At 41.7% G+C, this 13,876-nt stretch overlaps 1 protein-coding gene across 3 annotated transcripts in view; it reads right to left on the reverse strand.

Moving 5' to 3' along the window:
• Positions 1–13,662, reverse strand: part of TSPAN12 (tetraspanin 12) — a 185,396-nt gene extending 171,734 nt beyond the window's left edge. For 2 of the 3 annotated variants that reach the window (XR_014473434.1, XM_083182821.1), the window contains exons 1-2: positions 13,507–13,662; positions 7,582–7,722 (exon numbers count right to left, since the gene is read on the reverse strand). Coding sequence is in view for 2 of the 3 variants with exons in the window: in XM_083182821.1 (XP_083038947.1) it covers positions 7,582–7,647 (66 nt within the window). In the remaining variant the exon portion in view is untranslated. Of the gene's footprint in view, positions 1–7,581; positions 7,723–12,959; positions 13,107–13,506 lie in introns of those variants that run through there. The other variant, XM_083182822.1, reaches the window with a different exon arrangement.
• Between the last annotated feature and the right edge of the window lie 214 nt (positions 13,663–13,876).

The following is a 13,876-nucleotide window of genomic DNA, read 5'->3' on the forward strand; positions in this document are numbered from 1 at the left end:
GGTCTACTTTAGTGATGCAGGCAGGGACAGACAGCAGGGCACGGTGAGCGTAAGGAGGCAGAACAGCACAGTGCAGTGCACATAGCATGTTACCCCTGGCACAGTGCATGAAAACCCTAGCAATGAGCACTGTAGGTAAACGGCAATTATGTGGCATTATATATAATGGGCATTACGGTGTGTTGCATATGTGTAATGGGCATTACGGTGTGCATAGTCCCCTGACCCACAAAGCCATGCCTTAAATTTTTTGCAGGCCAGCAATGTATATGTTATCCCCCCCCCCCCCCCCGAATGTATATTTTGTTATGGCGTAACATATACATTGCTGTCGCAAGTGAATGGATTTCTCCCTACATGCACAGCTGCAAATGAAACGTTTGCAGTGCACATGGGTGGGATTTTCCCCGGTCAGGGCGGCATGGGGTGGAGTTTACCTGATTGCTGGGCTCCGCATATACGCAGCCCAGCAATCCGTTCTGAATCAGGCACCAAGAACAGAAATGCACTGAATAAAATGGCCGCTGCTCCCACCCTTGGAATACAAACCCAGCCCATTATGTAAATCGCCTTTTATATGAAAGATTTTCAGCAAAGTCTTTCGTCTCCTGAAAATCTCTTGCTCTTTGGGGAAAATAACTCAGTGTGTACGCACTACTTTGGGGAAAGATAAATCTATCAAAGATTTTGGCAAAGTCTTTTGAAATGAAAGTCTACAAGTGTGTATGGGCCTTTAAACATTGTAATGTATTAAATACATTTTAGCTGTATAAGTCATACTGACAAATTAAAATTAAACTACACTGGATAATTTCCAGAATTCTAGATCATGAAACAATTGTATCAAGCTGAGAAAAGAGGGGAGACGAGGAACAGTGGAGAATTTGCCAAAGCAACCAATCAGCTTTCAGGAAACATTTGTCAAGTACATGCTATAAATTAATATGTAGCTTGTAATTGGTTACTTATAGCAACTTCTCGCAATAACACTTCACTCTTTTCACTGCTTGAAGAATCAAGCCTCATAGCCTTAATTAAATCAAATAACACTATATTGACCAGTACCAATTATTAATTAATATTAAATTGAATTAACTGATGACTGACTTTAGAACCTTGATTTTAGTAGTGTTCTAGGTACAACTCTTGTACACAAGCACCTTCTGCTGTGGATTCTGCATTTCTTTGCTATAAATGCCAAAAAATTGTTGCCTCTTACATGAAGTTTAAAGCACACCTTACATATCTGAGATACACTTTTTTTTTTACATGGTATGCGGTCCCAACAGTCACTAGGTCGACCACTAATGGCCGACAGTGACTATGTGGGCACCTAACAATATTTAACATACTTTAGGTCGACATTGACAGAAAGTTGACCCAAGCTTATGGTCGACACATGGACATGGTCGACATAAATAAGGTCAACATGAGTCTCACTTCTTTTTTTTTAAAAGATGGTTTTTCATACTTTACTATCCAAGCAAGGGCGTAACTACCATAGGTGCAAGGGGTGCAGCTGCTATGGGGCCCAGAGCTGAAGGGGGCCCATATTTACCATTTAAGTAATATGTTTTACATACATTTATCACCATCAGTTGCTAAATAGGGGGCCCTTACAAACTTTTGCTATGGGGCCTACAAATATCTAGTCACGCCTATCCAAGTGGGCATAGAGTGAGAATATAGTGTGCCGAGCGCAGGGAGGCACCATGGCAGAAGCATGGCGAGCGCAATGGCACACATATACCGTGTCCATGTCTACATAGCTTGACATAGACAACAAACATTTTAAAACTCATGTCGACCTTATTCATGTCACCCCTGCCCATGTCGACCTAAAGCCTGTGTTGACAATCTGTCAATGTCGACCTAGGGTATGTTGACTATTCTTAGGTCTCGACCTAGACATTGTCTATCATCCTATACCAGGCATGTCCAAACTATGGCCTTCCAGCTGTTGTGAAACTACAAGTCCCATCATGCCTTGCCACAGTTTTTCTATTAGGGAATGCTAAAACTGTGTGCATCGAAATTTTTCCAGACAAATTGTAGAACTCAGGCAAACTGCAATAGTACTGTTATGCTGCAGCAAAAAAAAAACGGAATACTATCTGGTATCTGGCTATCAGGAGTAGTTTATTTATTAACAGTTATTTATATATTGACATATCACACATCCCTGTAAAGAGGTTTATTCATTTTCCTCAGTATACACCAGTGACTCCCAAACTTTTCTGAATCATGGCACGGCACTTAGTGTAACAGAATTGTTTTCACGTCAACCCTAGGCAACCCCTTGGTTCAGTTATGTGATGAGGGATAGGATTTGTTTCTGTGTGCCCAAAAACGTTATGATATATAGCCAAAAGCACTAGTTTTGCATATAACACTGACCAGAAATAATTCAAATTGGTTCTGGACCACTAACCCTAGGCACCCCTGCAGGTGCTCTGAGGCACCCCAGGGGTGCCAGTTTACAGTCTATAGTAATTAAATTACTGGGAAGTCTGTGGTGTGTGGAAGGAAATAAAAAGGTACTTATATGTTAGTTGGGCGCCCACTAAGCTATTTGCTTAGTTTTCCGCATTCCCCTTACGGGGCTGACTACGCTTGCCACGCTTCGGGCATGGTTGCTCGCTGCGCTCGCCACACTACATAAAGTCAACTCCATGCCGACATTGATAGTGGGGGCAGTGGCGTAAGTTCGTGCCAGGCACCCGGAGGCAAGATAAATGTTGGTGCCCCCCCCCCCCTTTAATATATCTATTTACACACACACACACACACACACACAAGGACGTTACTGTCGTAAAAATAATCGTATTAGCAGCAATGCATGAAGTTGGTTGTCTAGATTTTTATATCACGGAATTTGCAAAAAAATAAAATGTCCCCCCAAAAAATGTCCGCCGCATTGAAGGTGACATCTGTAAGGGAAGGTAGTGCGTACAGCACTACCTTGAAGTGTAAGATTTCAGGAGCGCTAGTGCGCTGTGAACGGGCAAGAAACCCCCTGACAACAAGCAAGAAACCCCTTGGAAATATGCAAAAAAACTGCCAAAACACATATAGGTAAAATAATTATTAATTATGTATGTATGGCAATGAGCTGGGTTTTGGGTTACTCACACTGTGTCCAGTGTACCGTAGCTTGGCTGTGGGCTTCAATCAGGGGAAAGCTTCTGGTATTGAGACTCAGTTCTGGAACAGTTTAAAACTGTCTATTTTCGCTGGAGAGCTTAACTTCAGAGCCCTTCATCTCCTGTCCATCTGGGACTGGCGAGAAGGTACAGGATCTCCTAACCCAGTCAGCGGCCTGCTACACTTATCTACAGTAGCCAGGCTCCTGCATGGCTGCCGCTGGCTGACTGGTCGCGCGGCACTGTGGTGATGTCATCAGCACACAGCGATGGACGGAGCCGCCAGGCATCTGTGCAGCTGCACAGATAGATGAGAGGAACCAGGTGAGCTGCTTACGTAACACCATACAGTGCAGCAGATGCCCGGCCCAGCTAGCTAGCAGAGCGGTGAGCTTGTCGGGTTGGGGCACTGGCAGCACAGTGAAGGCTCTCGCATGATGGGCGGCTTAGGGAACGGACTTAATATTAGTCACATTAAGTCCGTTCCCTAAGCCACCCATCAGCCAGGTGGCAATGAAGTCAGTGCCCCCTTCTGGCCAGGCGCCCACCGGCAAATGACTCCATTGCCTCTGGGAGTTCCGCCACTGAGTGGGGGTATGAGCATAGTAACTATAGTGGGTGCCCAACTAACATATAAGTACCCATAAAAAGATGTGAAGAAAACCCACATAAACATGGAAAGACTTATGTAGGGCCCCTGTCCCAATCAGTCTATCAAATATTGGGGTTGCAGAACAGATCTAACTAAATATTTTTTCATACTGAACAATGAATTAAATATAATATAATGTGTAATTAATTAATACAATTATATTTTTCTTTTCAAAATGAGATATTAATGCAGTGGTTTCCAAACATCCTTCCTAGAGTATCAGCATATATTTTTTATGGCACCCATAGTCCAAAAGGTTCTTGTTGAGAAGTTCAGCAAAATTATTAAAGTAAAGGTGTATACACAGTGCAATATGGTTGTTGATCAACTTTGGCTTATTATTGCTCGATATATTGTTCAGCGATCATATCGAACAGTGTACCATTTTTCCAGCGACTTTTCAGTTTTGACTGACAAGTCACCACCGAAAAGTCAAAATCACCTGAGCATGCTCCTGCGACCAGTGACCATTAAGGGCTGGCTGCGCGCGTGCCCTCTAAGCGATTTATCGCCTGTACACAACAAAAACCAGGGTGATATGGTTGCTCAGTGACCATTTAGCCAGCGATACTGGCTAATATCGCCCCGTGTGTACAGCGCTTAGGTATATTTTGCTTACATGTCTTACTTATAATCAGTTATGTGGTGGAAGACAGGGTTGTGCTTTATATTTTACAAAGTGCAGCCACCAGTACTGGTTTTGCCTATCACACTGACCATAAAAAATGTGGTTTATTCTTGGGCCACCAACCTGCGGCAACCAGTTTTCAAACCGCTGTATTAAATTAAGGAACAATGCACAATAATGCAACAAACTCAAAGGTGTTTCCAAACATTTTCCAACCATAATGTATGCACCTGAGCCATAATAAATCGATATACTGTGAATGTCATATTATACAAACAGTACACTGTCCAAACTAGCAGCAAAATGGAAGTAATCAATGAAAGTTCATTTCATTTGGGAACAGTTCAAATGTGTAACTATTGTACAGTATGCAGTGAATTTACATGATATTTCCACCTTTTCAGCCTAGGGATGGCCGCCGGCCATCAATTATTCAAAATCATCGATGGTTTATGACTGATGTAGGATAGCTTTTCCATCGATGTGGGAGAACCAGATGGTTCCCCACCATCGATGATACACAACACCAATTTTTTTCCAAGATGTCAGGACATCGAGCCATGCTCTGCCCCCCCCCCCACACACACACACGCACACACGCCTGCAAAGTGCAGTCCTTGTTCTTTGATTGGCCCACAGCTTAATGAATAGTAAAGCAGGGGTTACCGCCAATGGTTCCCTTGCAGATTGTCTCACACCATCAAGGTAATCCATCACTGGTACTATTAATGGTGACCATCAATAGGTAACCCAACAACAGTCATCCATAATGCAGCCCAGCATATATTCAAGTCCAAGACATAAGAAGTGTAAAATCTATGCTAGAGGCACAAATACAAAAATCCATGTACAATTATGCTGCTTTCAGACCGCATAACTGGCTTTGACCCTGTATTTGAAAACGTTTCCAAAAACGGGTCTGCCAGATAAAACCCCTTTCACACTGCAGCTCTTAAACGGCGTTGACACCCCTCTTATAAGAAAAGTGACTTTTGGAAAATGGCTGCCCCCATACGAAAGACAGTTTTTTTAAACAGGTTTTCCTATGGGGCAGCCATTTTCTGAAAAACACTTTTTTTCAAAAGTGCTTCCGACCATACTGAACTGCAGTGCCGGGATCCACAACGGAGGTACCGGCTGCACGGGGGGTAGGTCGACACGTGGGGGGGGCGTCGACACGCGTGGGGGGGAGGGGTGTCGACACGCGCGCGGGGGGGCGCGGGGCGGCTCCAGTGCTGTGAATATTAAATGAGCACTCATTAAATATTCACTGCACTGAATTTAGGACCCAGCTCATTGGCTGGGTCCTAAATACCGTTTCAGACCCGATTTTGAGCCTAAAATACCGGTTATGCATTTTAACCGGTTAGAAAAAACGGTATTTTCTAACCGGTTAAGTGGTCCTGCACCTTTCAGACCGCACAGATTACCATTTTAAAACGGTAAAAAAACGGCAATATACCGTTTATAAAGTGCGGTCTGAAAGGGGCATTAGACTCTGTATGTTCCAGTCATACATTAAGTTGAAAAAAGAAGATTTGACTGTTGCCTGGACATTGAAGGCTTGTTGAGGCCTACCACTAGAAAATGCACTAGTAAATTGCACATTATAATTAGATTCAATTATGATCCAGTTCCCACTATCTATTTCTAAAATAGCTAAGCTGCATTTAGCATTTTAAAACCCAGCATATCCTGATTGTATTGCATTAACCTATGAGGCCATAACAATAAATGACACTATTAAAGGCACAATGTATTACAGATGTACTAAAGCACTGCATGCTAGATTTCATTCATTTTAGAAAAGTTCCCAGAACTTATGTTTGAACAAGCCATGGAGAAAATAAACACGTACACGCTACACATTTATTCCTGGGATTTAACTTGTTTCTGCATGCCTGATGTGAGTATTACAAAGTAGTACTGGAATAGATAAAAACACAACCATAAAATATTGCACAAAATACTAAATCTTAGAAAAATGAAACAAAATTCACCATTAGCCATTATGTCTTATAATGTAATTATTAATGGGCTCAATGTTCTAGACTCTCAAAGTCTGGAGCTAAACAAGCACAAATCAGATTAAAAAAATGCACAACATAGACACAATGAAATATATGCTATCCATTCCAGTTCGAAACAGTTAAGATAACTTGCTTTTTTCTTATCTATAATGGTCTACATAAATTCAGAGAGAAAGTGACAGTATACATAGTGAATTCAACATTTATCTAATCATATTTGACAAACCATGCTCTGGTCAGAGTTTGCTTGTTTTATCTGCGCACAATATCAATACTGAAAAATGAATGATTAATCCAGAATGCTTTAAGACTGCTCTGCTGTTTTCAAACTGAAAACATCAGCAAGTTCTGCTAGAAAGCAGCCACAGGTTCTCACTGTATTAAGGTGCATACACACGGGGCAATATGATCGCTGGCAATATATTGCTCAACAATCATATTGCTCAGTGTCCCGTTTTCATCAGCGACCAGAGATGGTCGCAGATGAAAATGTCATACTGCCAGAAGAGGCAGGGGATGTCGCTGGTCGGAGGAGCATGCTCCTCCGACCAGCGACCATTCAGGGGCAGAAAACGGGAGCGCGCACCCGGAGATTTATCGCTGGTGCACACTCCAATCACTGGCAATATGGTCGCTCAGCGACCATATTTCCAGCGATATTTGCTATAATTGCCCCCGTGTGTACACACCTTAAAATACATTGTTCTCGCTCACTTACAATTGAATGCAATTCAGGGGATTTTAAAGGCCAGGAATATGCATTGCACACATAAGAAGTCAATGCATAATTCTAGAAATGAATATAAGGCATATTACTGGGCCCATTTAGAAGTATGATGAAAGAAATGCACTGCTGCTTTAATTCCATGGTAGTTATTTATCACCCGCTCCCTTTGATAAAGTAGAAAAAGCTGGCACGAGAACTGGCACATGCGGCAACAGTGTATGTTGATCAAAGGAACTACTACAAGACAACCCTTAGATCTTTGGAAAATACATAGTAATCCTGCTAAATGAATTCATGCTTAGCTCTGCCCTTTGGTGCTTTCTCTCTTGGCCAGCTGTAACCTGAGTCGAGACATTGCCACCTGCTTGACAGACTGGGACTGCCTGGCCCTCTTGACTCACCCAGAAAAGTAAATTGAGGGCATAGAGCAGGCAGCGAAGGCACTTCACAGAGTCCTCTCTGGCCATTGTGCAATCTTGCAGGAGAAAGCCCCATCCTTTCACCACTTCATCCTCTCCAGGGACAACCACAGATTCAGAGCACTTCAAAAGAGAAAGAGAAGGAAAGAGATCAACTTGCAAATAGTTTTAGCAAAAGCAAATCCTACTAAAAGCTATAATCTAACTTAGAACACAAGAAAGACAAGTGCATCTGTTTGTAAGCTTGCATAGTGCTATTGCAAACATAATTCATTGCCACAGTGTCCCAATTATTGTCAAATTTGTGGCTTCACCTCCACACACCTGTTGATTTTGAAAACATTTTAGTTTTGCAACCTCTCCAAAAAACAGATACAGTATTCTCACATACTTATGAGTAATCACAATCACGCTGGGCCTCATTAATTCTTGCACACATTCATATTTAATTCCATGCTCATAAACAAATGTGTGCTCTGACCATGGGTATCTTTATTTGGGATACGGTCATTGGGTCTACAGCAACTAGGTCAACAAGCATTGGGTCGATACCACTAGGTCGACAGGCAGCAAGGTCGACATGGGTTAAGGTTGACATGGGTCTAGGTCGACAGGTCATTAGGTTGACCCAAGCATTAGGCCGACATGCGCAAGGTCGATAGTCAAAAGGTCAACGTGGGGTTTTTCACTGTTTTTTGAGCCGACATGTGCCGACAGGTGGTATTTCATGCCCTACCATCCATCGTGCCAGAAAATGCCTGAAGATGCGGTGCACTTTAAACTGTGTCCAGGGTCGACATTCGGGTAAAAAAACTGTGAAAACCCCCATGTAGACCTTTTGACTGTCGACCTTGCCCATGTCTACCTAATGCTTATGTTAACGTAATGTCCAGTCGACCTAGGCCCAGGTCGACCTAGACCCATGTCGACCTTGCTGCCTGTCGACCTAGGGTGTCGACCTAATGCTTGTTGACCTAGTTGTAGACCAAACGATCCCAACCCATTTATTCAACAGTGAAGTTAATATATGTAATGTATGTTTCCAGATTAATCTTCAAATAGTCACTATTTATGTGTGATATTTTGTACAAATTTACTCCAATGTACCCATTTCAATGAAATACATGATTTGGTGCTGAGCAGTAAATTTAAGTGAATTTGTTTTAAAATGTGTCTCATTTCTGACTGTAGGAGAAAAGTCAGTCGCTTTACAGCTCCACCCACCACCTAGGTAAAATGTTTTTACTAAAGTTTCCATCCCATAACTGGAACCCTGGTGGCTGCCGCATTCACCTGTTCTTCTGATTAAGGCGCTGCGGACTATTGTTCTACCAGTGTATGGTGGTCGCTTGAAATGTAACACAAATAAATTGCTAATTTTTTAAAAGTAATGTTTATTAAAGCAATTAAAGGGGTGTACACACGGGCTCGGCGATTTGACTAAGCAAAAGTAAAAATTTGTCTGCCCGCACAGTCTATTAGGTTGAGCAATAGTGCCGCCGTGGGGCTGCGCAGTGATATTGGACGCAGTGTACACGCAGGGCAATTCTGGCTAACCTTCTAGGCAATGTATACTATCTAGTAAAAACCACCTGGCCAAATCGCACTGTGTGTACACCCCTTACGACTACATATTTTGCAGAGATAACATTGTGAGAGATAAAATAACAAGCAATCCGTTCATTACTCTAATTTTTTTTAAATATTGGGCCTGATTCAGAACTGATCGCTAGGCAGCATATATTCGCTGCCTAGGGAGCAGGTAGTCACTGCCTGCCACACTGATGAAAGTCTGCACCCCCCTGCCAATCAAATCCCTCAGGAGCACGCAAGGGGGTCATTAACCATCAAATGATTTTTCTGCCGTTCACAGATAATAGTCTCAGTCTGAACTGAGTTTTATCATGCCCGCTGATTGCCAAATGGGGGCGGGCGCGGATGTCATGTGATGTCAGCCACCCACTCCAAGCAGGGAATGCCACGCCTGTGTTCCCAGAGGAATGCCAATCATTTTCATGGGGACGCCCATAAAATGCTGGTCATTCCTCTGTTGCGACCCATTCCCTTTTCATCCATGCGAACGCCTCTGCCAATGTTCCCAAATATGCGCATGCGCAGATCCCCCACCATGGGAACAGAACTTAATTCGGCCCCTTTCCAAACCAACCTGAAGCACGCTAATGCTGTGTACACACAGGGGCGATAGGGGCTGAAATCGCTGGAAATATGGTCGCTGGCGACCATATTGCCAGTGATGGGAGTGCGCCCCGGCGATAAATCGCCGGGTGCGCGCTCCTGTATTTAGCCCCGATCTAATTGCTGATGAAAAGGAGAAACTGAGCAATACAGTATATTGCTGAGCAATATATCTCCCCCGTTTGTACGGGGCTTAACAGTCTGTAAATTGCAAGGCAGAAGCGGAATGGCTGGTATTTTGTTTATCACTATGTTATCTCTCCCCCTGCTTTGATAAATACCCCCTTACGCCTAAATTTAATGTGACCTTTTTAAAAGCTGTCAAACTACCAAACACGGGAAAAGTAAGAAAAAACTAAATAATACCCCTTTCTGACATACGCGAAAATCCCGGGTTTTTTCACATGAACGCGCTCAAACCCGGGAATAGTGTATGTCTGAAAGGGTATACCTGGGATTTCACTCCCGGATACTGAGCACCTGCAATTGACCAGGGTTTTTCCCGGTATTTAACTCCCGGGTATAATACCCGGCTTATGTCTGAATGGGTTTACCCGGGTTTTTCAGTTTTAAACCTGTGATGTTGCTTTTTTTTTGCTGCCGGGGCGTGTCCCATTTTAATGATGAAACACTGAAATGCTTGAAAAGCCTGGCTTATGTGTGAAAGGGGTCTACCCGGGTATTTCCCGGATTTGAGGTGTAGTGTGAAAGGGGGTCTGTTACTAAAATCCTGGGAGTGACCTGGGTTGAAAATCCCGGGTAAACCTGGCCAAAATCCCGGGTAGTATGTCTAAAAGGGGTATAAATAAAAAAACAACTGCAAAACACCCTGTGAATTGCTGAATAAGAAATGTAGCCTTTAGTCCAAATTTCAAAATATATCAATCGACATAAACAAAGAGCAAATACATACTGTACCTACTTTGTATCAAAGGCATACTTTAACCATGTAAATTTGGCCAAAGAAAACTATTCTGTTTACACAGACTATTGGTAGTAAAGAATATACACTTCTTACAGCTTCTAGGAATCCAGAGCAACTAATGGGGACATTTACCAAACAAGTAGCAATTTCACACCTGAACTCAAATACAAAGATAACCTTGGGGTTTATTCTAGTTCATTCTTCCTGACAAAATCCTTCTTAGATGGACAAAACCATGTGCACTGCAGGGGGGCAGATGTAACATGTGCAGAGAGAATTAGATTTGGGTGAGTTTTTTTGTTTCTGTGCAGGGAAAATACTGACTGCATGATTTTACACTGCAATATAGATCTCACTTTGAAGAAAAACCCCACCCAAATCTAATTCTCTCTGCACAAGTTACATCTGCCCCACCCGCAGTGCACATGGTTTTGTCCATCTAAGAAGGATTTTGTCAGAAAGAATGAACTAGGATTGTGTGTGTGTCACACATTCAAAGTTTACAGTGTTAATAAATCTATTTTAGTGTGCAGAACAATAAAAATCGAACTTTACACAAAACATACACTAAGTTACTCCATTATTTTCACAAGGAAGTTCCTGCATGATACAACTTACTGATATCACTATTGTATTTGATTTTGTACAAGCAGGAAAATCATTAGTGTTAACTGGTTTATAAACAGTTTATTCAATATATTACAGAATAGCACATGTTGTCACTTTTAAGCTACACATGCACTGACTTGTAATTGTAAGTTAAACATGAATAAATCCATTGTGTTTATTTATGTTTTACAAGAGTTTTATGATTTTTTTGATGAATGTCAGATGCACAGAAAATTGAACAAATGATATTTACAGCATTTTAGCATGTATGCAAACATGTGAATGAGAGCTCTGCTCCAAGAGCTTACACTCTAAAGAGAAATTAATAGACATCACATTTCTAGTAAATGAACATGTAACAGTGGGAATCTAGATAGGAAGATAGATAGATTGATAGATCGATCGATCGATCGATCGATCGATAGATAGATAGATAGATAGATAGATTTTTTAAATACAATAGTACATCAAATCAAAACTAATAGTTCACTCCGTATCAGAGGCCTGGTTAGGATTGTGAAATCTTAGCCAACATTGGGGCAGATGTATTAAGCCTGGAGAAGAGATAAACTGGAGATAAACTGGAGATAAAGTGGAAGGAGATAAAGCACCAGCCAATCAATTCCCAACTGTCATATTTCAAACACAGCTGATTGGCTGGTGCGTTATCTGCTTCCACTTTATCTCTAGTTTATATTCTTCTGCCCCACTGTAACATTCTACGAAATAATAACTTTACAATAAACAACTGATTAATTTCCTTTTTTTTATAAAATGAAAGTTTCCTTTTAATAGAATGAAATAAAAAACATGAAAGAAAAACATGTTTTAAAAAACATATCATTGGAGTCTTTTGGACCAAGCGTAACAGCAACAGTACATGTGTCAATGCTACTGTCTGTAAACACAACCCAGTAGTAAATTGTATTTTAAATAACTCATACCTCTAAAATAAAGGTATAATATAATATTGAAAAAAATATAATAAATATGGTGAAATGTAGGCTATGGCCAATTTTGACTATGTGATTTTTCCCTTGAAGTGCATGGAGCCGATTTTGGTTACATGCACTTGCTATATTGATTATGTTCGATTTGGTCTATGGCCAAATACACTGCAGGCAACAGTCAAACTAGACTTGGCTGCACAATCTATTTTTCTGTTTGATACCGATTCTGGGGGCCGTATAGCAGTATCGCACGCAGGGTAAAAAGGGTGTGATTTTGGCTAACTTTCCATACAATTTTGACTATATAGTCCAAATTCTAAGCCAAAATTGCACAGTGTGTACAAGAGTCAAGTGGTTCAGTCTAATAAATATAACCGATAACAATACAATAGCATTCAAATATTAGAAAATATAAGAAGATCTATATAAAACTTAGCAATAGGAACATTTTAAAAAAAAAAACATTTCAATAATTCTGATACTGGTATTAATATAAAGAAAATACTTTTAATTTATTTAAAACACATTAGGGGTACTTAGCATAAACGAGCATTGTGGGAGGGTATATGATAAAAGTAGCTGATAATCCCTGTTAATAGATAAACATAAGAAGTGAAACAGTTGCCAAACATAATTTAAAATAAAACAAACAATAGAGTGAGTAAACAGAGAATACTCACTAGTATGAAAAGTTACCAACAAAAAGCTGAACTTGTTCTAGCTCTGACAGGACGTGCAGCAAGCAGCAGCAGCAGGAGGAGGCAGATAAGCTACTGTACTGTATGGGTGCATGTAATGAGAGTGTGCATGCTACCTTGCTATCTGCACAAGGCGCCCCGCACTGCAGCAGTGTGACAGTAGTGACTGGAGAGAAGGACTGTGCCTGGGAATGTGAGAATAGATGGGTTGTGCACAGTGCTGGAATGCTGGATTCTCCAGCCAGGGGCTGTGACCTGCAGCCATTTGTGTCTGTGCAGCTGTGTGTCAGAAGAGAAGCAGAGACACTTATAGGTCCGCACTGAGCACTCATTCATTAGCCATACAACTTTCCAAACAAACAACTCTGCACAATTAGCAAGTAATCAGAAACAAGTAGCGCCATGCCATGTTAGCGGTGACTGGCACTGTGCTGGCACCCCATTATTAATGAGTCATAGTTTGGGACAGCTTATACTATACAGCCTTGCTGCTGCCCTGTTCAACAAAAGTCATGGCAATTACACTTACATTACGTTGCAGTCATATCGAAAGAAGAGGGATCAGGGCATTGCCAAAACTGCTATAGGTTCCCCATACTGTATGCTAAAAGACTCATTGGTAAAATCTGAAGCGGAGAGTCTGAGCAGCGCTCTTCCTGTAGCAGAGGAGCCCCCTGTGTTTTGCAGAGCTCTCAGCTGCTCGATGCTCTGCCAAGTTCAGACGAGCAGGAGAAAAGACCGTGCAGCGCATGCGCACCGTTCCTCCCAGACTCATTGTTGGGTTCTTGCAAGACATTTGATAACTCCACCACACTGCTAGGAATAACTCATCCCAGAATTCATGCCTCGGACTATACACAACTCTTTTCCCATAGCGCTATTTTCATGTGCATACTTCA

This window comes from Crinia signifera, chromosome 4, assembly GCF_055691185.1.
Source record: "Crinia signifera chromosome 4, ASM5569118v1, whole genome shotgun sequence".
In the NCBI taxonomy this organism is placed as follows: domain Eukaryota; kingdom Metazoa; phylum Chordata; class Amphibia; order Anura; family Myobatrachidae; genus Crinia; species Crinia signifera.